The sequence below is a fragment of the Bos indicus genome, chromosome 17 (genome assembly GCF_029378745.1).
Source record: "Bos indicus isolate NIAB-ARS_2022 breed Sahiwal x Tharparkar chromosome 17, NIAB-ARS_B.indTharparkar_mat_pri_1.0, whole genome shotgun sequence".
NCBI classification, from domain to species: Eukaryota; Metazoa; Chordata; class Mammalia; order Artiodactyla; family Bovidae; genus Bos; species Bos indicus.
This window is the reverse complement of record NC_091776.1, coordinates 14,633,815-14,660,010: the sequence shown is the minus strand read 5'-3', so window position 1 is coordinate 14,660,010 and position 26,196 is coordinate 14,633,815. Positions and strand designations below refer to the sequence as shown.

Genomic DNA, 26,196 nt, shown 5'->3' with positions numbered 1-26,196 from the left:
GAAGAATCAAGGGTTTGGGGGCAGTGGTCCTCAAGCTTTCGTATGTAGACCAATCACCAGGGTGACTTCTGAAATAAAAATTCTGCAGCCCTACCCCTCTTTTGAAACTTTTCATAAATCTCAGTAGGGGCCCAGAAAACTGCATTTTCTGATTCAAATCCCTGCTGATTCTGATGTAGGTGGTCTTTTAACTTACACTCAGAGAAATGCTGAGTTAGCATGGAGAAAAAAAATGCGAGAAGAAAGAAAAGCCCATGGAAGTAAACGTGAATAGAGAGTGGGATAGACAGGCAAGAATCAAAACTCAGAAAGGAACTTCTACCTGTTATCTGTGAGATGAGGGCAATATGCTTGATGCTTTTTAAAACTGTGTTTAAAAAAATAAAGAAGAAAAACATATGTGCTTAGTGTTTTCCTGCAGTGATTTTGATCAAATTCTTCTCGATGACAAAAGTGAAAGGGAATTTTTTGAAAGGTTAGAATATGAGAAGGTACCTAACCATCGCCAAGAAACTCAAAGATGTTACGAAATCAAGGAAGCTATTGTGTATGTAGGTATCGATTGGAAAAAGAATGTACATTCCTGAATTGAGTTTTCTGAATGGCTTAGAGACGGAGAGGAGAGGTGACAGAGGATTAACTGCTTGCCAGAAGTTCTGGTTTTTCTGGTTATTGGATCTGAAAGCATATTATTAATACACAGTCCAGATTTCCTGGGATAGTTCTAATTTCAGATATTTTTTCCCATTGTCGTTATAGTACATGTCTGGTTTGCCCTAATTTTTGATTAGTTGAGACATGGTTGGTTTGTAAAAGGGCCTTAAAATAGTTCTGCTTGACTATAGTTTTGTTTTCAAATTTCTGTCTGTCTCTCTCTCTCCCTGTGTGTAATGTATATGTTCTATTTCTTTGAACCTAAACTTGACCGTCATCAGCTTTTGTTAAATCCTTCCTGCCTCTGCTCTAACCATCTCTTCATCAAGATGTTCTTCTTTGCGTTTACTTTACTCTAACCAGTTCTATGTCAAAGTGCTCATGTTTCCACTGTGGGAACCCAGAGTGTACTGCAGTCTTTTCACCACCCTCAGCTGGCTGACCTTTCCTCCTTCCTTTCTTTCCCCCCAACCTCCTCACTCTCTTCCTTCCCTTCCTTTCCTTACTCAGGAACCCTTGTCTCTTAGCTACTCTACTCTGTCCATCTGCCCACAAGATCTTAGAGAATCTTCCCATCTGCTTTGTAAGTGTTTAGTATCATTATTGTTATTAAATGAAGTGTCTACCACACCCTTTCATTGCACTGAGAGTTCAAGTTCAAGTACGTTGAGTTAGTAGATCACTTTGTTCCCGAAGTGAATAGAAGGACTGTGGCTGGCTGGTGGTGGGGTCCTGGAACCAGCTTCTCCCAAGAAAAGCTAGACTACTGTGACGTCTGTCCTGCATGAAGAATTGAAGGCTGGGCTCCCGACTTGTTCTTTTTATGCCAGGTGACCTTACTGTCTTGCTTTTCTGAGTTTTAAATCCATATACTTGGAAGACCTCTTTTCTTAGGAGTCTCTTGATATGTCTAGTTATTTTTTCTAGAATTTATTCTAATCCATATGTTGTTTAACACAGTGGTAGATGTTTCCAATGAATATTTAAATTTGCTGAAAACAAGTATAAATGCTCTTGGGGAGAACCACAACATTAAGTAGTCATCCAAGTGCAGTGTAAAAATATATATAGCTTATAAATTTTCAGTGGGAGTCTTTTAACTTAAAATTTTCTGGTTTTGGTTCAGCATATAGGAAAAAAAAATTATAAACTATTTATTAAAAAGTTATGAAATATTAGCAGAAGTTGTAAAATATTAGATAAGTAGAGGTATTGCCCTTTGCTTAAGTTACTAAAGGGAGATGTCTTTTTCAGAATTAAATAAGACATTATTAAACTGAATATACATATTTAACTTCTAATGCTTTTATATTTGAATAGAAAACGCTTAGATTAACTTAAAATTCATGGATGTTGGTACTTTGTCTCTGTGTTTTAAGATATGATTTTTATTTAGTGCTCAGTTCAGTTCAGTCACTCAGGTATATTTAAAAGTTTAGTGTCTCCTTACTGATTTTAGTGATTCTTAAACAACTAAAAGATAAATCTTTTATGATAGGTTTTATGTACACTAAATATTTTAGCAAGTGTGACTTATTCCTAAGCTAGAGAAATGGTTGTATGTTGAGAAACCCATGTTCTTATTAACTAAGGGATGTTGGAACATGGATATGGAAGTATTTTTAATGTTTCAGATAAAGCTCTCGACTTGCAAACATTCCTGTTTATAGAGACTCTATTGTGTTTCTAAACCATAATTTTCCAAAGCAGAACAAAATTTCATAACTTTGAGATCTTTATTGAAATACTTAAGGAGAAGAAACAACTCATGGATGGTAACTTTAAGAAAAGTAGTGAAAGGAGAAAAACCTAACTACTCATCCCATTCTCAGTGAGAAAAATGAGGACCTAGGGAATTGAGGCCAAGGAAATAGCCCAGGTTGAAGGCCAGTTGGTTTCAGCAGGCAGAGGAAATCATGGACGCAGACTTCCTGACAGCCAGCCCAGGGCCAACCCCAAGCAGTGACATCTGCATCTTCAGTGCACTATTGCACTTTCCAAAATTCGAGCATTTTAGCTGCCCTGGAGAGCTGGGACTATGATAGGTTCAGCCTAGTTTCTTACTTTTTTTTTTTTTTTTAATTATTTTTAATTGTAAAAAAATCCCCACATGACATAAAATTTACCCTCTTACTAAATTTTAAGTGCGCTGTGCAGTAATGGTAAGTGTATTGACATGGTCGTGCCACCCCAGTCTCTCTTTGCTTCTCTGTCCTGCCTCTGGAGTCTTGAAAACATCTGAAGGGCCTTTAGACCGGCACTGTTTGGGAAGGCCTGCACCTCATCTGCATTTGCTCCTTCCTTGCACATGTGTGCTCAGTCATGCCAACTCCTTGTGACCCCGTGGACTGTAGTCTTCCAGGCTCCTCTGTCTATGGGATTTTTCAGGCAAGAGTACTGGCATGCCTGTGTGCTAAGTCACTTCAGTCACGTCCAACTCTCTTCAACCCTGTGGACTGTAGCCCATCAGGCTCCTCTGTCCAGGGGATTCTCCAGGCCAGAATATTGGAGTGGGTTGCCATTTCCTCCTCCAAGGGATCTTCCCAACCCAGGGATTTAACACAAGTCTCCTGCGGCTCCTGCATTGACAGGTGGATTCTTTTACCACTGAGCCACTTGGGAAGCCCTCCTTCCTTGTAGTAGGAAGTTAATTGTGTGGAATTTGCTCACCTGATCCACACAGATGATCCTACTTCATTGCCCATTGGAAATCCCACACCCCTTTCTGCCCCAGAGGAAAAATTCCTTCCTGATTGTAGAGTCTGTGCTTAGTTTAATCTTGAGCATATGAGCGTGAGTCACCCTGGGTAGGTATGTAATCCCATTTATACCTTTCTTCCAACCTCCCTTTAATTTTTAACTTAAGATACTGAATCCTGATTTCCTGTGTAAGGCCCCGGTGATCTGGGCACTAATTTAGGGACCAGGCGATGTTGAGATTTTTTTGGAACTGGCACTTTCCATTCTGCTGACAGTGAAGCTGCCTGGCCTGTTTTAATATTCAGACTATGTGTGGAATGTCTGTGTGGATGAAGAAACAAGTTAAAGCTTTTTGGGAGGCAGGAAGAAAGGGGAATGAAACTTTTTAGGTAGTCTGATTTTGTGGGGAAAATTGTGAGATTTTTAGAATACAGGCTAACCAGAAATAAGTAGCTGTTTGGCTTTGTGATTTCTTTGAGTATACAAAGGAAATACTTGATGTTGGGCTGAAGAGCTAGTGTTGATTAAGTTTATTACCTGATAAATTAACAAATTAGTAAACCTGCCTGTGATTTCCAGTTATTATCTTTCCCAGTGTGTAATCACTAATTCTGTTTCTTCATTTGTGGAATCAAACATATGTCACTGGGAAGTAGTTTTTCTTCTCCTTTTTTTAAAATGAATTTTTCTTGGAGTATAGTTGCTTTACAATATTGTGTTAGTTTCTATGGTACCGCAAAGTGAATCAGCTGTGTATACATGTATCCTCTCTTGGTTTTGGGTTTTGGAGAGTTGCTTTTAGAGGAATACTCGTAAAGAAAGCACCTTGGTATGGGGAGGGAGGAAGGAGGAGGGTTCAGGATGGGGAACACATGTATACCTGTGGCGGGTTTATTTTGATATATGGCAAAACCAATATAATATTGTAAAGTTAAAAAATAAAAGAAAAAAAAAAGAAAGCACCTTGGAATCTTTAAGGTACTTTGAATATGGTACTGAAAGAATGTAAATCACTAATGCTTATATTTTTATCTCAAAGAAGAATATGGGAGTGGGAGTGAGTTGAACATTCAAAATATTCCTTTTGAAAGACAACATACATTTGAGCAAAGCCATTCTCCCTCAATGCTTATTTTAAATTGGCAGTCACTTAGCCAACAGTCAGTAATCTCACTTAGCAAGTGTTTGGCACGCCTGTTTTAACCTGCACAGGTTCAGTTCACACAAAGAAAGGGAGGGTGGGGTGACGTGATGGGAGCACCCTGGTATCCTCATTAACATAGCTGGAATAACTATTTGAATATTTGCCAGCTAAGCTAGGCAACCTGGAGGCCTGCCAAGTGAGCCATGGGAATTTCTGGAAGGAGTGTGGAGATTGGAGCCTGTAAAATGTTTTTCTTTTTGGAGGGGTAACAGTTTAGAAGATGCCATTTAGGATACTTCCCTTACCCTCTGAACAAAATAACTCTTTTTTTCCTCCCCTTCAAATTCTGAAAAAATTTCTCTTTCCACCACCTTTTTGCATTTTTTGGGGAATAGTACCGTAGGACTTGTCTGACAAAGAGCTTATGGTAATCTCTCCGGGGTGAGTTTGAGTTCCTGCTCTGCCTGGGTTTTGTTTCTGCAGAATTAGTCCCGAAGCTCTTTCCGTGAGCCTCGCTGGGGCCACTCCTCTGCAGACTTACCATGTGGACACAAATGATGGGAACAGGACAGACAGGATAGACTAGGGCGTCTGTGGAGTCAACTCCTCCCCAGTAGATGCTCAGATCATAAAGACGGCAGCTTGGCTCAGCTCTGTGGATCAGAGAAGCAGTCTTTATTTACAAGGTTCTCTTTTGGGGGCCTGTATCACGCTTGGCTTTGCACTGATACCTGTCTGGCTGCAGCCACAACTGTGGGCTCTAAAACTAGTCAGGGGAGCAGTCAGTTGAAACCAGGGGTTCTCAGGTATCTGGATGTAGTACGTTTCAGGGTGAGATGAGGCAGTGCTCTGTTCTCTAGTTCTTATTTAGGGGAGCAGTATATTGGGCTCCCACCAAGACTTCGCTGGTAGCTCAGTCAGTAAAGAGTCTGCCTACAATGCAGGAGACCTGGGTTCCATCCCTGGGTCAGGAAGATCCCCTGAAGAAGGGGATGGCTACCTGCTTCAGTATTTTCGCCTAGAAATTCCATGCACAGAGGAGCCGGGCTGGCTACAATCCACAGGGGTCGCAGAGAGTCAGACATGACTGAGCAACCATCGCTCACTCACATACTGATGCTCAGGAGTATCCTCAGGGGAGTATCAAAATCACTAGGGAGCTTTTTCAAAAACCATTTACTTTGATTTTTTTCCCCTGTATTGCACTGAAGGGTGGGTGGGGATGACAAAGAAAGGTGGCGTTTAAATCTGCAATCAGCTGAAGCTGTGGGTGCTCGCCACAGTGTGGTCATTTCCATAGGTCAGGCTGGTTTGCTACCCTGCCCCCGCTGCGCTCTCAGGAGTGGAAAGATACAGCCTAACGACGCCAGGGCTCGCTCCTCCTGTGACAGGTTTTGCCATACTGTGTTAAATGTACATTTAATAGGCTTGTCAGAAAAGGTTTTTTTTTTTTTTTCTTTCTGGTTGGAGCTTTGTGTGTATGTGTGTGTGTTTTTAATCTCTTCAAAGGTAGTCCTTGAGACTGATTTTTTAAAAATATTTATTTACTCGGCTGCAGTGGGTCTTGGTCATGGCATGTGAACTTTTATTTGCGCCATGTGGGATCTAGTTTCCTGACCAGGGACCAGACTCAGGCCCCCTGCATTCGGAGCGCAGAATCTTAGCTGCTAGACCGCCAGGGACATCCGGACTGATTTTTTAAAATCACAAATATGGAGTATCAAAACCAAGAAAGAACAAATTTGATCATAGCTATTAAAAAAAAAAAACTTAAAAAAATGCGAACCTAAAAAAAGAACTCTGGTACATTAAACTGAGCCCTAAATGTTTTACAGATATTATAATGAGCCTATATATTTACATGTTGTATGCCAATCGTGTGTGTATAAATGTATATGCTTTTAAATGTCTAGACCACAGTTATTAAATTTCAGTCACCTTTTGTTGAACTTCACTAATTTCTTTGTAGTGTTTTCAGTGTTGTATATGATTTTTATATTTACACAATCACCATCTACTCTTAACTAATTATACAGATAAAACTTTGATTCTTTTTTTTTAATATAATATTTTTTTTGGCATACAGAATCTTAACCCCAGCTCTTGGCAGTGAGAGCATGGAGTCCTAACCACTGGACTGCCAAGGAATTCCCAACTTTGAGTCTTCATAGCTTTTTTTTTCAGTTGATTCCTAATAGCCTGTTTAAAAGAAAAAAATTTATAGATGATTGTAATCATGTAATTCATGAAGCAATGTAGGGTTAAAATGAATAACTGTTAGTTCAGTGTTTTTCTTTCTTATTATAAAATGTTAAATATTATCTTCTTGAGGCTTCTCTATTGTGTCAGTTTCTCGTATTATAGAATTAATACAATATGCAGTATTACCAGTTTCACCATTTAGTACATCTTCAACATCTCTGAGGATGGTAGATATATAAGATGTTTTTTAAACAAGTACATGTCTGAAATTATAGAACAGTTTATTCAAGTCATAGAACACATTAGTAAAACTTGAGTTCTGGCACTTGGCCCACATTTAAATTGATAACATATGAGTGTGGGAAAAAGCTACTAGGTACTGATGATCTCTTTAGAACGTGTTAATATTGTTAGGTCCAAATATGAGTTATTTGATAGGTTTACCAGCTTAAAAAAATAGTAAATGAAATCTAAATATTACTTTAGTGTCCCTTTTAATTAATTGTAGTGACTTGTTTAGTTGCTAAGTCTTGTCCGACTCTTTGTAATCCGTGGACGGATGGAGCCCACGAGGTTCCTCTGTCCATAGGATTCTCCAGGCAAGAATACTGGAGTGGGTTGCCATTTCCTTTTCCAGGGGATCTTCCCAACCCAGGGATCGAACCCTGGTCTCCTGCATTTATAGCAGGCAGATTTTTTTTTACCACTGAGCCACCAGGGAAGCCCTTTAGTGACTTATTAGTTAGTATTTGTGGGGATACATGTGATAAACTTTGGGGGGTTGTTTTTTGTCTTCTCCTTATTCTAGATGTTAAGTTCTAGGAGGGAGCAGTGAGTGGAAAGGCTGTCTTCAGGTGTCATGAGGTTGAACCAGTTTAACCATCACTGCAGCTCATCCTGCTCTAAGCTCCCTCCTCAGCGCCCTGGCTTATTTACACGTTATATAATCCAGACTGGCTTGTCCTGTTTGGTGGGTTTGTTATAAACTGCCGGGCTGAGTAAACGTGGGATAACATTTTAAATGGATTAAAAGTTAACCAGTAGTTAAGGAGGGATGTAGCAGAGGGGCCCAGCTGTCAGGTGCCCGGGCTCTGCCCCCTGGGGCTGGGGGTGGGTACACTTCCGTTTCCCCGTAGGAACTGGAAATCCACGTAAAACTATAGCAACCCCTGGCCAGAGGACCACTCTTCAATGCAGATGACAACCAGCACGCCTTGTCCGATACCAGAAACGTCAGATCCTGAAAGCAGGTGTTAACTGTGTCCGTTAATGAGCTGTGTACACTAGCAGAAACGGACACACCATACCAGTGGGACTGTTTTCATCCATCTGTGCCCAGCATGAAAATAAGGAAGGAGGAAGCCACTAGATGACTGAGTCTTGTCCCCTTCCTAGTTCGGTGCACGGCGAGAGAACGTGTCCACGTGCTTTGTGCTGAGCATTTTAGGTGCCTGCACCTGGCAGGGTTATGCTGACCTACGGTGCTTCATTCACCCCTGATAATAGGCTTACTGCATCCTCTGACCTTGTGTGTTGAACTTTCTGGCAGATGTGCACGGTCTCTTGTGTGAGTTCTCTGAACCCTCTGTAGAGCTGTGTGTCCCATTCCATGTTAAGTGTATCCTTTTCATACTCAAGAGATGCTAGTTCCATCCCTTGGTCAGGAAGATCCCCTGGCCTGGGAAATGGCACCCCATTCCAGGATTCTTGCCTGGAAAATTCCATGGGCAGAGGAGCCCAGAGGGCTACAGTCTATGGGGCCACAAAGAGTTGCACAGGACTGAGCGACTGAGCACACACACACCCCACCTGGAAGGTGGAATCCCCTCGTGGATATTCTTAAAGTCTTCCTTGAATGACTCTCCCTTCCATACAGGGCCTTTCTGAGGTTTGCAGGGGTTTCCAGAGCCAAGAGAGTTTGTCACCCTAAAGTGATGGTGATGACCTCCACCTGCCCTGTTACAGCCTCTCCCTCTCACCTGTACCCTTTTAGGCAGTTCTCTCTGAGCAGACAGACCACGGAATGCTAACTCAAGATCTCAGTTTAACAGCAACCCGCTTACCCCCCATGAGTCACTCTTAGTTTGAAATATCCTAAAAAGAGGTTCTTATTTCTGAAGGTCAGGCGGGTTGCAGCATGCTTGATTTTTCAGTATCTCTGGTTAATAATGATTTTAGAGAGTAGAAGAGGAAATGGTTCTTATATGAGTGTAGCATAAAACTATATGGCCTCGTGCAAATGATCTAACTTCATATGAATCCTGGCTTATAGACAGAAGCTTTCTTTGTATAACTAGATTCACCACTCTGTCCTTCTCTGAAATACTGAGAGAATAATCTCATATATCACATACATTTTTTAAAAAATCAGTATTCAGAGGCAGGAAAATTACCAAACAGTCCACATTCTTCCAATTCTGATTTTTTTTTTTACATCATTTTTGGTGTTTTAAATTTGCTTTTATTGTTTGAGGTCAAAAATACATTTTTCTGTCCTTTTTATTTTTTGAATTGAAACCTACATCCATGAAATTATCATCTTTATAGTGGTTGACTCCTGGAGTTTATAATCAGAAGATTGTGAGACCTTTGGAGAACAAAATAGAAAATAAAATTAAGTTTAGGAAATAAATTTTTCTTGGACATTGCAAAAATAGCAAAAAAAAAAAAAGTGGATGAATAACTGGCAACACAAACTTTTTCCTGTAAGTTCCTTTTTCCCAAACTCTTGCCGTCATACTAAAAAAAGTTTTCTTGTACATTGCTTTTTTTCTCAGAATCCTACTGCTTACTGTTAGAATTTTTTCATATGCCAAAGTTTTGTTTTTCATGTGATTGCTACTCATGAAATCATGTGAGTCTTATTGGGAAAAAGATTTTTTTTTCAAAGTACAGTGGTAAAGGACTTCCCTTGCAGTCCAGTGGTTAAGACTCCAAGCTCCCAATGCATGGGGCATGGGTTCGATTCCTGGTTGGGAAGCTAAGATCCCACATGCCTCACAGCTAGGCCAATTTTTTTTTTTTAAAGAAGCAGTGGTAAAAGTTGTTGATAATAAGCCAAAAGGAAAATGAAACATGAACTTCTATACAGTTTATAGTGACTAAGGGAAATTATTAATAAATGCATTATCCAAGGTGAATGAAGTTAGATTATTGCAGGGGACATATCAATTCTAATTAAAGATAAAGGATATGAGTACATTTTTCTAGTTTCAAAAATTACACTTTTCATTTCCTACCTGGCCTTTTCCCCAAGGATGTGTGTTCTTAAAATTTTTCTATCAGTCTATAATACAGGTGATGCTATCGCCTGAGCTAACTTAATGGTATCATAGTTTCTTTGGAATAATCAAGCAGGGAGATAAAAATTCAAGTCTTTGGCAAAAGCGACTGGGATTCCTGAGCCATAGGATACCTTAAGCATGTGAGAATGGAACTGAATGCTTTTTAGGAGTTGGCCAGTGTTCTGTATCTCTCAGCCTGATTGGAAAAAGGAAAAAAGAAAAAACACACCATATTTTAGGTACTACTATTAAAACGGCATGCTGATGCATTCATCCTGTTGTTCCTTGTAAGAAATGACTTCAGAAATGCTCAATAACATCGTGTTCGGCCTCTCACTCTGATTGCCTGGCTTACTGGTAGGATCTCACTGTATTTGTTTGCTCTGTAAATCTTACAGTGGCCTTTGACCCAAAGTAATAAAACGTCACGTGACTTGGTATATCAGACAGGATCTTCAGGTGTAAGCAACAAAAACCTCTGGCTGATTTCATCAGGAAAAAAAAAGTTTCTTCAGGCCCTTAGGAAGCTCACAGTTTCCTTGGGAAAGCTGAGAACCTAGCTTAGCGGAACCTTGTCAGCCAGGAGCAACGCCACTGCATCATCTTTTCAGTTGTTCGTTACTGTCCTTCATCTCCTCCACCCTGGTAAGGAAATGAGTGCAGGTGGAAGCTCAAAGAGGAAATGATACCTCATGTTGCTAAATGCTCTTCCTTTTCGGCTCTCTCTGCTCCAGATCTCTCCCTGCTCCCCACTCAGCCTTGCCCTGTTCGCCTTTCTGATCCTTCAGTGTCTGTCTTCCCTATGAGACTATAAGCTCTGAAAGGATAAAAACCTGTGGATTTTGGTCTCTGCTATGTCACCCAGGGCTCTCTCACAGTGCCGGACCTACAGAAGATGCTCCAGATATGCATGCTTAGTGGCTGAATGAAGGACAGAAGGCGAGTTTGGGGTGGCGGGGGAGAGTAAACCATCATTTCTCTCTGTCATTCCTGACAACTTTGCCCTGGTCTGAGTTCTTGCTCATCCCCACATTGCTAATCTTTTCTTTTTATTTTTGACCACACCCATGTCATGTGGGGTCTTAGTTCCCCAACCAGGGATCGAACCTGTGCCCCTTGCATTGGAAGGCAGAGTCTTAACCACAGGACTGCTGGGGAAGTCCCCCCACATCTCTGATCTTGAAGGAGCCTGCCTTCCAGGCAGCGGCAGGATGGTTCCCACAGAGGGCTGCTGGACACTTTCCCATGGCACGTTTTTTTGCACAGTGGTCAGTCTGTTGGAACTGTATACTTAAGGAAGTTTTTGTGGGCTGGCCAGAGACATGAGCCATTATTCACCACTTGTTTCTATGGGAAAATGCATTCTGAGCTCAAGTGAAGCTACTTACATACAAACTTTTGAATTACACCCTTTCCATTAGTGGAGGACTATCATTGCATGATCTCGTGTTCAGGCTTTTATTCATTCAGTTCAGTTCAGTCGCTCAGTCGTGTCCGACTCCTTGCGACCCCATGAATCACAGCACGCCAGGCCTCACTCAAACTCATGTGCATTGAGTCGGTGATGCCATCCAGCCATCTCATCCTCTGTCGTCCCCTTCTCCTCCTGCCCCCAAGCCCTCCCAGCATCAGAGTCTTTTCCAATGAGTCAACTCTTCGCATGAGGTGGCCAAAGTACTGGAGTTTCAGCTTTAGCATCAGTCCTTCCAAAGAAATCCCAGGGCTGATCTCCTGGTTGGATCTCCTTGCATTACTAATATATAAATGAACAATAAGCCATTTCTTTGTAGGAGGAGCAGAGCCAGAAGTCTTTCCTTCTGAGAGGATAAACGACTACATTAAAATGGATTTCCTTCATCCAACAAACATGATAGTTGGTTTCAAATGTATTTAGAGCGCCTGGCACATGCTGAGCTTTTTAAGAAGGACACACAGGTGAATCAAACAGGGGCTGTCCCCTGGTGAGTTCACAGTCAGGTTTCCATTTAAATAGGAATTGCCCTTCCACTTCCAGCCCTGATATTCAGTAATTCTGTAGTTTTGAATTGCTATATTCATTTGCCCATTTTCCTTGTCACCCATGATTCTGTTATAAAATGTATTTGTAATTAATAATGGAGAAAGCATAATGACATTCATGTTATAGCTTTTAAGTCATTTTGAATTTGTCTTTGTTGTTGAGAATGAAAAATTCAGGAGTAGACCATTGATTTACTTGAAATATTTTTATTTATTTCTTTATGTGGCTGCTCTGGGTCTTCATTGCAGTGTGTGTGTTCTTAGAATTTGCAGCATGCAAATTCTTAGTTGCAGCATATGGGATCTAGTTCCCTGACCAGGGATCCAGCTGGGCCCCCTGCATTGGGAATGTGGAGTCTTAGCCACTGGACCATCAGGGAAGTCCCAAGCTGTTTATTTCTATCCCACCTTTTTATCATGAAAAGAATGAAGCTGGATGCATCATCAAATTGACATAAAAATAGAGCAGTGGGGCTTCATTTTGAAACTATTCATATTTCTCAAGGATAATATGTATGGGTCTCAGGTTTAACATATATTCTTAAAATGCTCTCCCGTAAATTTCAGAATTTTTACAGCAAGTATGTATTCCTCCTCCACCGTCACCATCGCACACACTTAGGCATGCATACAACACAGCATCTCTTCAGATAAGTGAAAATATTTCAACGCGATGTCCTTCTTTCCCCAAGTCATTTACCCACACATCTTAATAAATACTTGAATGGAATCTAGTTTCTGGGAACTGGAATGTGGGACATCTGGATGTTTATATAAAAAATTCTACAGATATTTGTAAAAATTACTTGGAACTCTCTGGAGTAAAAAATAATTGGGCTGTGTGGAAATAGTCTTGGCCTGCCTTAACACTTGGAAAAGTTACCTGGTAGGTAGTTTCAAATGATTTGAACCACAAACTTCTTTGTTGCTGGATCTCTTATTTTTAATTAAATTTTATAATTCAAGTAATATATTAACTGTTTCTGGCAAGTGGATTCAAGACTGTTTTCTCTCAGGATCTGGAGAATAACAGGTACTGTGTCTCACTTCAGGAATTCCATTTAGTGATCAGGGTTACGGGATAATCCCTGACTTAGTGCTTAAACTTGAATTTATAAGTACAGTTTAGAGCGTTATTTTTTTCGTCTCTACAATAACTACTAACAAATTACATATTTCCTTGCCTTGTTGGTTTCTTATTCATCATTTTGGCAGTTTCTCTTAATGTAAAAATCAATATTTAGCTAGAATCTGGTCCCCATAGTTATATGAGAAATTGAAAACGCACATTTGCGGAGGGTTCAGTTTTAGTGATAGAACAGTTCATCAATTATTCAGCACTTTGCTTCTGTAAGCCTTTCAGTTTTCTTTGCTGTTCTGTTTAATACAGAATGTTAATTCATGCAGGTATACATCCCACTGTTCCTACTGACAAAAAGAGATCGTTACTAACATGGGCAAGAACCTTGAATTATTAAACTGGACGCATGTTAACCTGGTTTAATCAATACTTATTATTCTTTCACCATTATAGAAATTAAAGGTAGAGACCCTTCTGCCAGTTTATTGGAAGATTGCTTCTAACTAAAGTTCCCCTTGCAGGAGAAAGTCAGATTATTGCAGAGTAATGGACCAACTTGGAGGTGAGGGAAATGCTTTTCTTGACAACTGGCACGTAACAGGCACACAGCGAGTAATCTGTCACTGGCGCCACGGTCGGGCTTAGAAGTTCAGGCCCCTTCAGTCTCCAAGTTGGCACATTGTGAGACATTGTCCTTCCATCTGTGCCTTCCATAAGTACATGCCATGGTGCAAAATTGGTAAGCTTTTTATCATTTTATGTGCTTCTGTATTATCTTTTTCACTTTCATTTCCTTTTACTTATAAAATGGACATTTAGCTAGACTTGTGCTCGTGATGCGGAGAAGGCAATGGCACCCCACTCCAGTACTCCTACCTGGAAAATCCCATGGATGGAGGAGCCTGGTTGGCTGCAGTCTATGGGGTCGCTGAGGGTCAGACACGACTGATCGACTTCACTTTCACTTTTCACTTTCATGCATTGGAGAAGGAAATGGCAACCCACTCCAGTGTTCTTGCCTGGAGAATCCCAGGGACGGGGGAGCCTGGTGGGCTGCCGTCTGTGGGGTCACACAGAGTCGGACATGACTGAAGTGACTTAGCAGTAGCAACAGCAGTGCTCATGATGAGTCAAATTTGTCTTCTCCTAAGTTCATTGTGTATGTCGCAAGGCACAAAATCAGAAAATTAATGGTACATATGACCCAGAAGAGGAAACTGTTATCAGTAGCTTTCTAAAGTTTTTGAATCTTTCTCAGAGGAAGACAGAATGAATTAAATATTAGGGACTTCCCTGGAAAGTCCAGTGGTTAAGAGTGGTTAAGTTAAGTGGTTAAGGCTCCGTGCTTCCACCACAGGGGATGTGGGTTCGATCCCCGGTTGGGCAACAAAGATCCCACATGCTGCACAGTGTCACCGAAAAGCAATAAAAATTATAAAAAAATTAAATACTAATATCATGCTACTTTCTATAATTAAGAACAAAAAAACTGAACCATCAACACACACAAAACTGGCATCTGAAAGTTTATGATTGGTCTTTTTTATATGGTCTAAGAAAACATATGATGGAATACAGCCCTGAGTTTCAATAAAAATGGCATTCGAAAATTAAAGCTGATGCCATATAAAGGACACTGATCTCTTACACTAACTACTTGGTGCTCAAATGTTAAAAAGCTTTGCATAACTTATTTTGTCATTTATTTTTTAATACCCGAAATGCACCTGATTGGGAAAGTTAAGATAGATTCATTTCTTCTAGGAAAGTTTTAAGACAGTGAACCTTACTTAAAAATTTCAACCTACTATTATGTTTTGTGTTATATAAGTATATGGTATTCCTCTGTGCATCATTAATACGTACGTCAAAGTGAAAAATACGTATAGGGCACTAGCCTAGGCGTTGAATTCTATATAAACATAAATGTTAAATGAATTGATTTTATTTTCTATAACAGCTCTATTGAGGTATAAGTCACATACTATAAAGTTCACCCTTTCATGTAAGTGTGCAGTTCACTGGGTTTTAGTAGATTCACAGAGCTATACATCCGTCACCACTATCTGACTCCAGAACATTTTCATCACTTTAAAAAAAAAAGAAATCCCATAACATTATCAGTAATTCCCATCTCCCCAGGCAACCACTAATCTACTTTCTATCTATATGGATTTGCCTATTCTGGCTGTTACATATAATGGAATTATATACTGTGTGGCCTCTTGTAGTATCTGGCTTCTTTCACTTGGCCTAATGTTTATAAAGTTCATCCCTGTTGTTGGCATGTATCAGAACATTACGGCTTGTTATTGCCAAGTGATCTTCCATTGTATAGCTATATCACAACTGCTTTATCCAAAGTGGAATAAATTTACTTTTTAATTAAAAATTTTGTGATCCTCTAGACCCTCTGCAATTACCCAAGGCTGTTTTCTCTTCCCTCCCTCTGTTCACATCCCACCCTTTTCCTGGCTGGGTTTTCACTGTGCTGTTTCTTGGTTTGAAGACTGGCTCCGGTGCTACTTCCTTGTGTCCAGAAGTCTGTCCTTGATGTCTGCATCTCCATACCTCCCCTGCACATAGGTTCATTACTACCGTTTTCTAGATTCCATACATATGCATTAATATACAGTATTTTTCTCTTTCTGACTTAACTTCATTCTGTGTAACAGGTTCTATGTTCATCCACCTCATTAAAACGGACTCAAATTCATTCCTTTTCTGTCTGAGTAATATTCCATTGTATCACACCTTCTTTACCTGTTCGTCTGTTGTTGGACATCTAGGTTGACTCCATGTTCTAGCTGTTGTAAATAGTGCTGCTGTGGACATTGGGGTACATGCGTCTTTTTCAGTTATGGTTTTCTCAGGTATATTCCCCGGAGAAGGCGATGGCACCCCACTCCAGTACTCTTGCCTGGAAAATCCCATAGACAGAGGAGCCTGGTGGGCTGCAGTCCATGGGGTTGCTAGGAGTCAGACAGGACTGAGCGACTTCACTTTATTTTTTCACTTTGATGCATTGGAGAAGGAAATGGCAACCCACTCCAGTGTTCTTGCCTGGAGAATCCCAGGGACGGGGGAGCCTGGTGGGCTGCCGTCTCTGGTGTCGCACAGAGTCGGACACGACTGAAGCGACACAGCAGCAGCAGCAGCAGCAGGTATATTCCCAGTAGTGGGGTTGCCGGGTCAGGGGGCAGTTTCAGACACTGCCATGTGTAAAATAGATAGCTGGTGAGAAGTTGCTGTCTAACACAGGGAGCCCAGCTTGGCGCTCTGTGATGACTTAGAGGGGTGGGATGGAAGGAGGACAGGGGCTCAAGAGGAAGGTGATATATGTATAATTATGGCTGATTTGTGTTGTTACATGGCAGAAACCAACACACCATTGTAAAGCCATTTTCCTCCAATTAAAAAATAAATGAAAAAAAAATGCTACTTCCTGTTAGAATTGTTTTTTCCTTGATCCCTTGAGTGGTAAGTAGTCTCTCTTCCTTCAGATTGTCACAGTTCTTTGTGCCATGGTTTCAGCTTGTGCTTTTGGTTACTTCAGTTTAGTCGCTCAGTTGTGTCCGACTCTTGGCGACCCCCATGGTTACACTTTCCTTCCTTTCAAATTTTAGTGCCTGAGACAGGAACATTTCTGTTGCTGTTAGCAATAGCCTTGCAAATAGCCAAAAGTCAGTAAATATGGGCTTCCCTGGTAGCTCAGATGGTAAAGAATCTGCCTGCGGTGCAGGAGACCCGAGTTCAATCCCTGGATTGGGAAGATCCCAGTAACCCACTCCAGTATTCTTGCCTGGAGAATTCCAAAGACAGAGGATCCTGGTGGGCTGCAGTCTATGGGCTTACAAAGAGTTGGACACGGCTGAGCGACTGATACCAGTTTTTAAATTAGTGAAGGAAATCATTGGAGATCACCTGAGTGTCCTAAGACTAAGGCCATAATTGATAATTACTCTTTCTAGTCAGGATGCCAAAGAACTGAACCAGGAATTAAGGAGGATACCTACATTTTTGGAAAAACCTGTGTTCTCATTATTAGCACAGTGACCCAGTGTCTAGCACATAACTGGAACTCAATATGTGTTTGTTGGACTGAATCCAGGGTCTGGTAGCAGGACTGGGGAAATCTTCACTGTCTCTAGAAAGGAAATTCTATAGTTTATATATATACTTAGAAGCCCCAAACTGAAATGGGAGAGAGCAAGAGTGAGATGTTGGTCCAATGAGGAAAATGTCTGGAGCGTGTCTCTTTACTGGAGAGGCCCAGAGCAGTTGCTTTTCACTTTGATATTAGATGTGTCCTATTTGGATATGTCCTTAAGTGTTTGCTTTTTTTCTCTTCCCTCCCAGAGGAGTAAGTTCTAGGAACCAGTTACCACTGCAGCCTCAATAAAACAGGCTGTCATAAATTTCCCCCTAAGTGCAAGGGCTTGAGGGCACATCTTTCAGCTTTTTTGAAGCTATGTTTAGACTGACATTACATCAGGGGTTGAGCTGCAAATTCTGAAGTGGTGGTGGTTTAGTGGCTCAGTCCTGTATGACTCTCTGCGACCCCATGGACTGTAGCCTGCCAGGCGCTTCTGTCCGTGGAATTCTCCAGGCAAGAATACTGGAGTGGGTGGCCATTCCTTCTCCAGGGGATCTTCCCAACCCAGGGATCGAACCTGGGTCTCCTGCTTTGCAGGTGGATTCTTAACCGACTGAGCCAATTCTGAGGAGGATCTAAGTTCTGATGATGAGGCCGTTGACAGAGGCTCCCCTCGGGTGTAACAGGGGAGGGACTCTGCTTCTAGACTGGTGTTTTCAGTTCCATCCACAGGACTTTGAACAGGAAGAAAGACGTTACTGGTAGGTCCTGTTTTTTTGAAGGAAAAAAAAAAGATGAAACAGAGGTTCCTGCCAGTGTGGCAAAGAATGTCATATTGTAGTGCCAATTACTTTACACGGTCAAAGGTCAGAGAAAGGGAGCCCCAGGCAGAACAGGACAGCTGCACGCTGTTGGAAGTAAGTAGGATTCACTTAGCTTCTGTTTTTTCTATAATGGTGGTCCCCCCGCCCCGAAATAGGACTGTACTATTTTTGGAATAGATGATGCTACCCCATCATCCTATGATTGTCCAAAACTTAGACATTTGAGCAGTTTGAAAACTTGTTGCAGGAGGAATTATAATGAAAGTTTTAAGGCTTTCTTTTTTTTTTTTAAGGCTTGTATTTTGTAAATTTTTTTTCATATTTTCTTCATATAAATCTTATACTTCTTTTATTTGTTTATTTTTGACTGTGCTGGATCTTTGTTGTTGGGCGTAGGCTCTACGCACGGGCTTCAATAGTTGAGGCTCAGGGGCTTAGTTGCTGCACTGCCTGTGGAATCTTCCCTGACCAGGGATTGATCCCATGTCTCCTGCGGTGGCAGGTGGATTCCCATCCACTGTACCACCAGAGAAGTCCTATGGCTTTCATTTTTATCTTCTCCATTTCTACCTGTCTTTAGTTCAGTTCAGTTCAGTCACTCAGTTGTGTCTGACTTTGCGACCCCATGAATCGCAGCACGCCAGGCCTCCCTGTCCATCACCAACTCCCAGAGTTTACCCAAAGCCATATCCATTGAGTCGGTGATGCCATCCAGCCATCTCATCCTCTGTCGTCCCCTTCTCCTCCTGCCCCCCAATCCCTCCCAGCATCAGGGTCTTTTCCAATGAGTCAGCTCTTCACAGGAGGTGGCCAAAGTATTGGAGTTTCAGCTTCAGCATCAGTCCTTCCAATGAACATCCAGAAGTTGCCACAGATGCCAAATTTCTATAAATACGTACAATTAAAAATAATTATGAAATGCAAGTCATCGTTTTTGGCAGTAGATTCCTATGGAGGTTTTTCTTCCTATTTTGGGCAGTTCTCAAGATTTTGCTCCTCTTTGTTTAATAACTTAAAAAGCAGTCTTTATCTCCTTTTGTCTACATCCATCTAGGTTTATGTGCTGTTTTCCCACCTGATGTTTTGTTTGCTTAATCCTTGCTGTGACACTGGGCCGTGAAAAGAAGTACTGGTTCTCACAAAATATTTTCATTCATTTTGTACTACTCTGTTGGCAGTAAGAAAATACACTATTTCCCTACTGGATACAGTCTTTACAAGATAAAAGCAACGTAGGGTGAAAACATTCTATTATTCTAGTTCCCACAGAAAGGCAGCCTCCATAAAAAGAGATGAAGAAGAGAAGTTTGGTGATGTTTGCTCGTTTTCATAAACTCGTTTTTGGAGGAAGAACATAATATATACATGATTTCCTGTTAACGGCTGTTGGTGTCCAAAGTTTGATACTGCTGTGTGACAACCTGCCATGGCTTCCTTTTTCTGAAGGAATGATTGATTGTGAAGCCAGAGTGCTTGCTAAACGGGGAAGCTGCTATTACAGAATGCACAGGAAATCAAACTGCTTAAGCGGTTCTGCTGAGACATGAGACAGGCTATAAACTGTTGCAGGCAGCACTGCCTTCTCGGTGTCGTGACTGGTTTTGAAAGCTGGATTCAAAGCCGTGAAAAGCCTAGTGTTATCATAGCAGCACTAAAATGAATGAAGGAGAATGATGGAGTTGGCTGAATAGAAAAGAGGCATGTCTGACAATTAGAGCTGGGCACCAGAGCCCTCCAGAACCTGCTGGTCCCTGGGAGCATTCAGACAGACACTGGGTGAGTCCCCACCTAGCTGGTACATGGGTCAGGGCTTGGTGGGAAGCAAGTGGCACACTCCAGTTGGATAATCTGAGGTACACTGAATCAAAACACTGCTTACCCAAAGAGCGAGCATATAAGGATGACTAGGAGTGTTGGGCAAGGGCCAGTGCCTGTACCTGAAGAAGAAAGAGGAAGGAATATTCCCAAACCCCAGGGGGGTTGGCTGTGTCGAGATGGATGCCTTGCAGGAGCTGAGGTCTCTGGTCAAGGGACACATAGGCCTGCAGCCAGAGGTTCAGTCCCTTGCCCTCCGACTTCTCTCTCTCTTATCCCCATTAACCAAACTCATCCGAAAGCCAGAGAACCAGCCCAAACTCACCCGAAAGCCAGAGAACCAGCCGTGACACAGGATGTAGTCTTAAAGTTCGTGTCCCCCAGCTCAGAGCAGGACAGGACCAGGTGGAGGGTGGATCTAGTGGAGTGGCTGGAAATTGTCCAGCCCAGATGTTACAGGGGACATCCCAGTCATCCTCACCGATGCCGTGTAACTTGTTTCTATGAAGAATCATCAAGTCTCAGAAGTATTTGAGGTCTCCAGCCATATCAGCGGGAAGGCACCCAATCTCGTCTGATCTCGGAAGAAGTATTTGAGGTTACCCAGTTCAGGCATTGAGAACATGCAGACTTCCTATTCATCTAGTTTAGTAGACGAATAGACATCTAGTGTGATACTTGCAGTTATAGAGGACAAAACCTTACTTGAAGGAGCAGCTTGTTCTGTTGTGGAACAGTCCTAATGATTAGGGAGGTTTTTCTTGGATTGAAAATTCCTTCCTGTAACTTAGAGTGGTTGTTTGTTCACTCTTGTGGAGCTGCATAGAAGCAGGCTACTGTCTTGCCCTTTATCTTTTGTCCCCGTTATAGCTTTTTTGTTGGTGGTTGTTTAACGGTCCTTCATTTATTCAGTATGTATTAACTGAATGTCCACTAGGGGCCAGGACTTGTTCTAGGTGTGGGATATTCAGCTGTGAACAGCACAGAAGTCCTCCTGCATTCGTGAAACTTACATTCTAGTGGATTGAAGTGGACGCTGAGCACAGAAATGTATAATGTGGCGACCCACCAGTGGTGCTAACTGCTGAGACTGAACGCTGTTCACTTGGTTCACATGAGAAGCCTAAATCGTTGTGAGTCAGCTGTTGCCAAAAAGCCCCATTCCATCTTAGGCTGTGTCAACAGAGTGTACAACACAGAGGTGGTGTTTCCTTTGCTTTCTGATTGGCCCCCTGGACCTGGAGTGTTGCATTTACATTCTAGAAGGTCATTGGCAAACCTGAATTCTTTCAGGGGATGTCCCCAGGATAAGTCTTTTTTTTTTTTTAATTCAAGTATAATTGATTTACAGTGTTGTGTTAATTTCTATTGTACAGCAAAGTGACTCAGTTATACATATATATTTTTTTCTTCATATTCTTTTCCATTGTGGTTTATCACAGGCTATTGAATATAGTTCCCTGTGCTCCCAGAATAGCCTTTCAGTACTTGAAGAAAGCCATCATATCCCCCAGAGAGTGTTCTTTAGGCCAGACCTCCCCAGTTTTGTCAACAGTTTCTCAGATGGTATGATTTCTGTACTCTTAACCATCCTGGGCTTTCTCTAGATAATCAATTTCCTCTTGAAAAACTGCTCTCAGGGTTTACCTCCCTTCTCTAGATGTGGTTTAACTTGGGTGTCACCTAGTAGACTCTCTCCCCTTGATCTGGTTATTTAATTTTTGTAATGCAGCCATGGATTGAATTTGCTTTTCTTTTTAAACAACTGTGTTACTTCTGACTCTCACTGTTACAATACTGTTAAGTCTCCAGCCTTTCTTTTGGTGCAACTGATATTATACTCAAATGCGGGGCTCTTATCTGTCTCTATGAAAATGTCATCTCATTGCTGTCCATTCAGTCTTCTACATTCAGATTCTTTGGAATATTATCTTTCATCTGACTTCGTGCCATCTACAAAATTGATAAGCATTGTCTCAGAGTTCTTCTAAGTGATTAATATAAGCATTCCGTTAAAAAAGAATAATGACACAAGGCCATTCCTTCAGGTTACAGCAGTTCAATAATTAATATTCTTTGAGGATGGTATTTCAAATAATTGTCACTACCCTTAACTATGATGGGCTTCCCAAGTGGCTCAGTAGTAAACAATCTGCCTGCCAAGCAGGAGACACAGAAGACACGAGTTTGATCCCTGGGTCAGGAAGATCCCCTGGAGGAGGAAATGGCAATCTACTCCAGTATTCTTGCCTGGAAAATTCCATGGACAGAGAAGTCTGGAGGGCTGCAGTCCATGCGGTGGCATGACTGAGTGACTAAACAACAGCCCTTAACTATGTCATCCAGCTTACATATCCAGACCTTCATTTTATCCAGACCTTTTTGAAAAATGAAGAGACAGTTTCTTCATGGCATTTCTCTCTCATACCAGGCAGACTTACCAAAAAAACATATTAGGATAATTTGACATGACATTGGCAATACACTAAGCTACCACTATTCCCTTTTACCCCCGAGTCTTTAACATCTGTCCGTAGGATTGTATTTGAATTGATACCAGGCTTGCTTGTCTGTGCTTTAGTTTTTTTGTATGTGTCCTCATTTCTGGAGAATTGGAGAAGGCAATGGCACCCCACTCCAGTACTCTTGCCTGGAAAATCCCATAGACGGAGGAGCCTGGTAGGCTGCAGTCCATGGGGTCGCGAAGAGTCAGACACAACTGGGTGACTTCGCTTTCACTTTCACTTTATTTCTGGAACCTCTGCCTTCATGTGTGGTGAGCTTGCCTGTAGCGACTCCCTTGGTTCCTAAGGATGAGATGTGGCCTCTGTTCCCTCTTTTCAGGATGGGCCACAGTTGCCAGTTTTAAGTCTCTCTCTTGATCAAATCTAGGACATTGGGGTCAAATGGAAGTTGAATAATTGAGCCTTCTAACTTTGGTGAAGGTTGTGTCATCTTTCCCAGAATGATGATGATGATGCTTTTTTTAATCTTGCTTCTGATAAAGCTTAAAAGAAAGTGGGAGGAGACGTGGTGGTGCCAGGGTTGCTGCTGCTCCTGGCTCTCCCTGGGGTCTCCTGGGCCCGCTTGGAGGGGCAGCTCTCACATGCAGTCTTAGTTCTCATGCCCAAAGCATTATGACATGTTTATGGTTTGGTTTTTGATTCACAAGCTCCCTGTAAGATTATCATGTTTTCTTAAGAGGTTACCTTGTTTATAGGTTAGAAGAAAGGCAAACTTGACTTTACTGATCCTGGGAATATTTTTGTTTCCCAAACCATAAGGTATCCTGTTTTCTGGGAGTTTCTAGATTTTAGTGTAGAACATCTTAGTTGATTGGTGATTTTAGTCACTAAGTTGTGTCTGACCTTGCGATCCCATGGTCTGCAGCCTGCCAGGCTCCTCTGTCCATGGGATTTCCCAGGCGAGAATGCTGGAGTGGGTTGTCATTGCCTTCTCCAGAGAATCTTCTGGACCCAGGTATCGAGCCTGGGTCTCCTGCTTGGCAGGCAGATTCTTTACCACTGAGCCACCTGGGAAGCCCTAGAACATTTTGGCTTCATTCAAATGCCCAGGAGCCTATCCACCTTGCTGGTCATGTGACTTTAAAGGGGAGAGTTACTGAGACTGTCCCTTGCCTCGTAGGGGACAGAGTGGGCCAGAGTATGGTTAAACACACCAAACTTGCCAAGTCACATGACTTTTAGTGGAGGGCTTGCCTTGACTGCAAGTACCAGAAATGCACCTGTGCTTATTGGAGGGTCGGTATGTTACGAGGATCAGTATACCATCTAAATTGATAGACTGAAGGTGTTTCACAGTTTTTTGTTGCCTTTCACAAGCTCCAGAGAAAAGACTATGTTCATCTGGACCACACCGGTGGGAATCTTATACTTTAGATTCACAGAGTATGTTTGGATTTTCCAGATTTGACTGTGTCAACTTTATCCTGAATATCATATTCCTTTCCTTTTGCCCATCACTGATTGTTAGTTGACTAAGAAAGTGGAAGTCACACTTTTGTTCAGAGCCCAAGACTATTCCGAGGTTCCTGTGGGCATCGTCTTCCATCAGACATTCAAAAGAGCCACCACAGCATAGCAGTCATGGCTTCGGTGAACACTGATCCTGGTTTGCACTGTGTCCTGGTACACAGGACTCAGAAATGCCTTGGTTTGGAAGAAAAATTGTATGGTTCCCTTGGATACCTCCCAGAGTATCCTAGAAAGCAGTGGTTCCCATGGTACAGTCACAGCTCTGACCTTTGGACCTTCCTTACTCACCTTTTCCCACAAAAAGACGCCAGGAAGAACTGAGCACCCAGCAGTTCTTGGAATACTGTTGGTTTCCCTGGAGGCGCATTTGGTCGTCTGTTCCTTTAGCAAGATGAAGCTGCTCTTCGTGGCTGAGAAACAACTCTCATCATTTTGGTAGATGAAAAAACATATTCTCAATGGAACTGAGTTTTTCTAGTTGAATTCATCTGTTTAAAAACTTGCCAGTTGAAAGCTCCTGGGTAAATCTGCTGATTAAATGAAGGTTTGATACCTCATGGGTCTTTGAAAGAATCCGTGGGCTTTTGCAAGCCATATCAAGTCTTGCTACATCCAGAGCACTGACCACTGTTGATTTTCTGCCTCCTTCACTAGATGAAGGTAGGGAGGGACCAGGGCTTATCCATCCTGCCTGTAGCATTGATCATTCTGTGGGTTTGGATGAGAGGAAGAGAGAAATAGGGGGAGAAAGGGAGAAATCGAGGAAGAAAGGAAGAAATAAGCCCAGTTGCCTTCTGCTTCCCTTTTAGGAGGTGAAGCACCCAAACTTCCTGTCTAGGAATAGGAAAGGTAGTAACTATTTTAGGAAGTGGCTTCCCCAACTTTCTGAATATGACGATCATTTAGTTCCCCGAGTTTGTAACCCTACAACTCGAGCACTGTTGATGGAGCTGGCCTAGATGATTCTTGGTTGGAGGGCCACCTGCCCGTGGTAGGTTGTTTAGGTAGCAGCATCCTTGGTGTCTACCCACTCGATGCCAGCAGCACACCGCAGTCCCAGCTGAAACAAATATCTGCAGACATTGCCAAACATCTGGTGGGGGGCAAAATAGTCCCCTCTCTGCCCCACCTCCCCTCACCGAGAACCACTGCTCTATGGGAGCTCATGTCTAGGATAAATGCAGACCAGAGAAACCCAGCAAACAATAAAACTCTGGAATTGGAAGGGAACTTCGAAATCATAAAGCTTGTTTCCCTGCCTCTCCCCGTACCCCCCACCCCAACTCCAACACACACCACCATTTTGTACCTGAGAAAACTGTAGCCCAGGGCAATAGGTGAATAGAAAAAAAGAATACAAGTGTGAGAGATGATACTGATTTATACTGGAGGCTTATTTAAGATTGTTTACAGATTATGAAAGTGTATCTTCTTTCAGGCAACTCATAAGAAAACATAAGCTTATGGTAATAGATAAGAAAGCTGAATAAAGATTCATATCACAGAAAATGGAAAGGCTAGCATCACTCAAAAAATAACTTAAAGTATTTATGGAATATTTTTTAGATTAAAAAAAGAGCAGAGCAAACCCACTAGAATATGACTGGATTTCTGGCACAGCCCTGTGAAGCTGTATAGGATTCATATTAGACCATTTTCAGTGCATATATATAAAAAGAAGCAGAAGAATATTTAAAGTAACAGTAATTGGGCTTTTTCATAAAGTGAATTGCTTTTAGATCTAGATAAGCTAGACAGTGGTCTCCCCCAGGAGGTATTTCCACAGTAGGTTAAGTTGTGTTTTGTAAGGGCATTTTCTATCTTACTGAGAATTCTCACAGAAAGGCAAGAACACTGAATTAAGTGTTAGCTGCTGTGGTTATTTTAAGACTCATCTCAATAACCAAGAGGGTTCAGTTCTCACACTTTGTACCTTTTGACTACAAACAGCTTTAAAGAAGTTTATGTTGTACTTCATCAAAAATTATGGAGGATCAGCCGACTGAGACGCATGGGGACCGAAATTGGGCAATTCAGAGTTTCTCATGCGTGTAAGCCGCCTTTTGTTTCGATCCCTATCATTCTTGGTCTGTCTTTTTCAATATTCTGCTGGAAGGACTGTCCTGAGTGAGGGCAGAAGAAGTGGCAGGATCCTGAGGCATGGGTCCACACCTTCCCTCCCGTCTGAGGTAGGGGGAAAAGCAAGTGACAGATGGCTGCCTGAACTTTTGGTTGAGAGTGTTATGTTTAGATTCCACCTGATTGCACTTTCTTGTGGTTTCGGTTTGCTTTAAGCATAATCCACGTCTGAACCCACGCAGCAGAAACTTTTCTGAAAAATCGTGGATAAATCCGTCTTTAAAGAATCAAAAAGCATCAGGA

At 41.8% G+C, this 26,196-nt stretch overlaps 1 protein-coding gene across 7 annotated transcripts in view; it reads left to right on the top strand.

Moving 5' to 3' along the window:
• GAB1 (GRB2 associated binding protein 1) overlaps nt 1–26,196 on the top strand; it is a 127,909-nt gene that overhangs the window by 19,443 nt on the left and 82,270 nt on the right. The window contains exon 1 of one of the 7 annotated variants that reach the window (XM_070769060.1): nt 1,529–26,003. The exons of 4 other annotated variants lie outside the window; for them this stretch is intronic. In XM_070769060.1, the coding sequence (XP_070625161.1) occupies nt 25,860–26,003 (144 nt within the window). In that variant the 5' untranslated portion in view covers nt 1,529–25,859. Of the gene's footprint in view, nt 1–1,528; nt 26,004–26,196 lie in introns of those variants that run through there. 2 more of the 7 variants (XM_070769062.1, XM_070769061.1) reach the window with 2 other exon arrangements.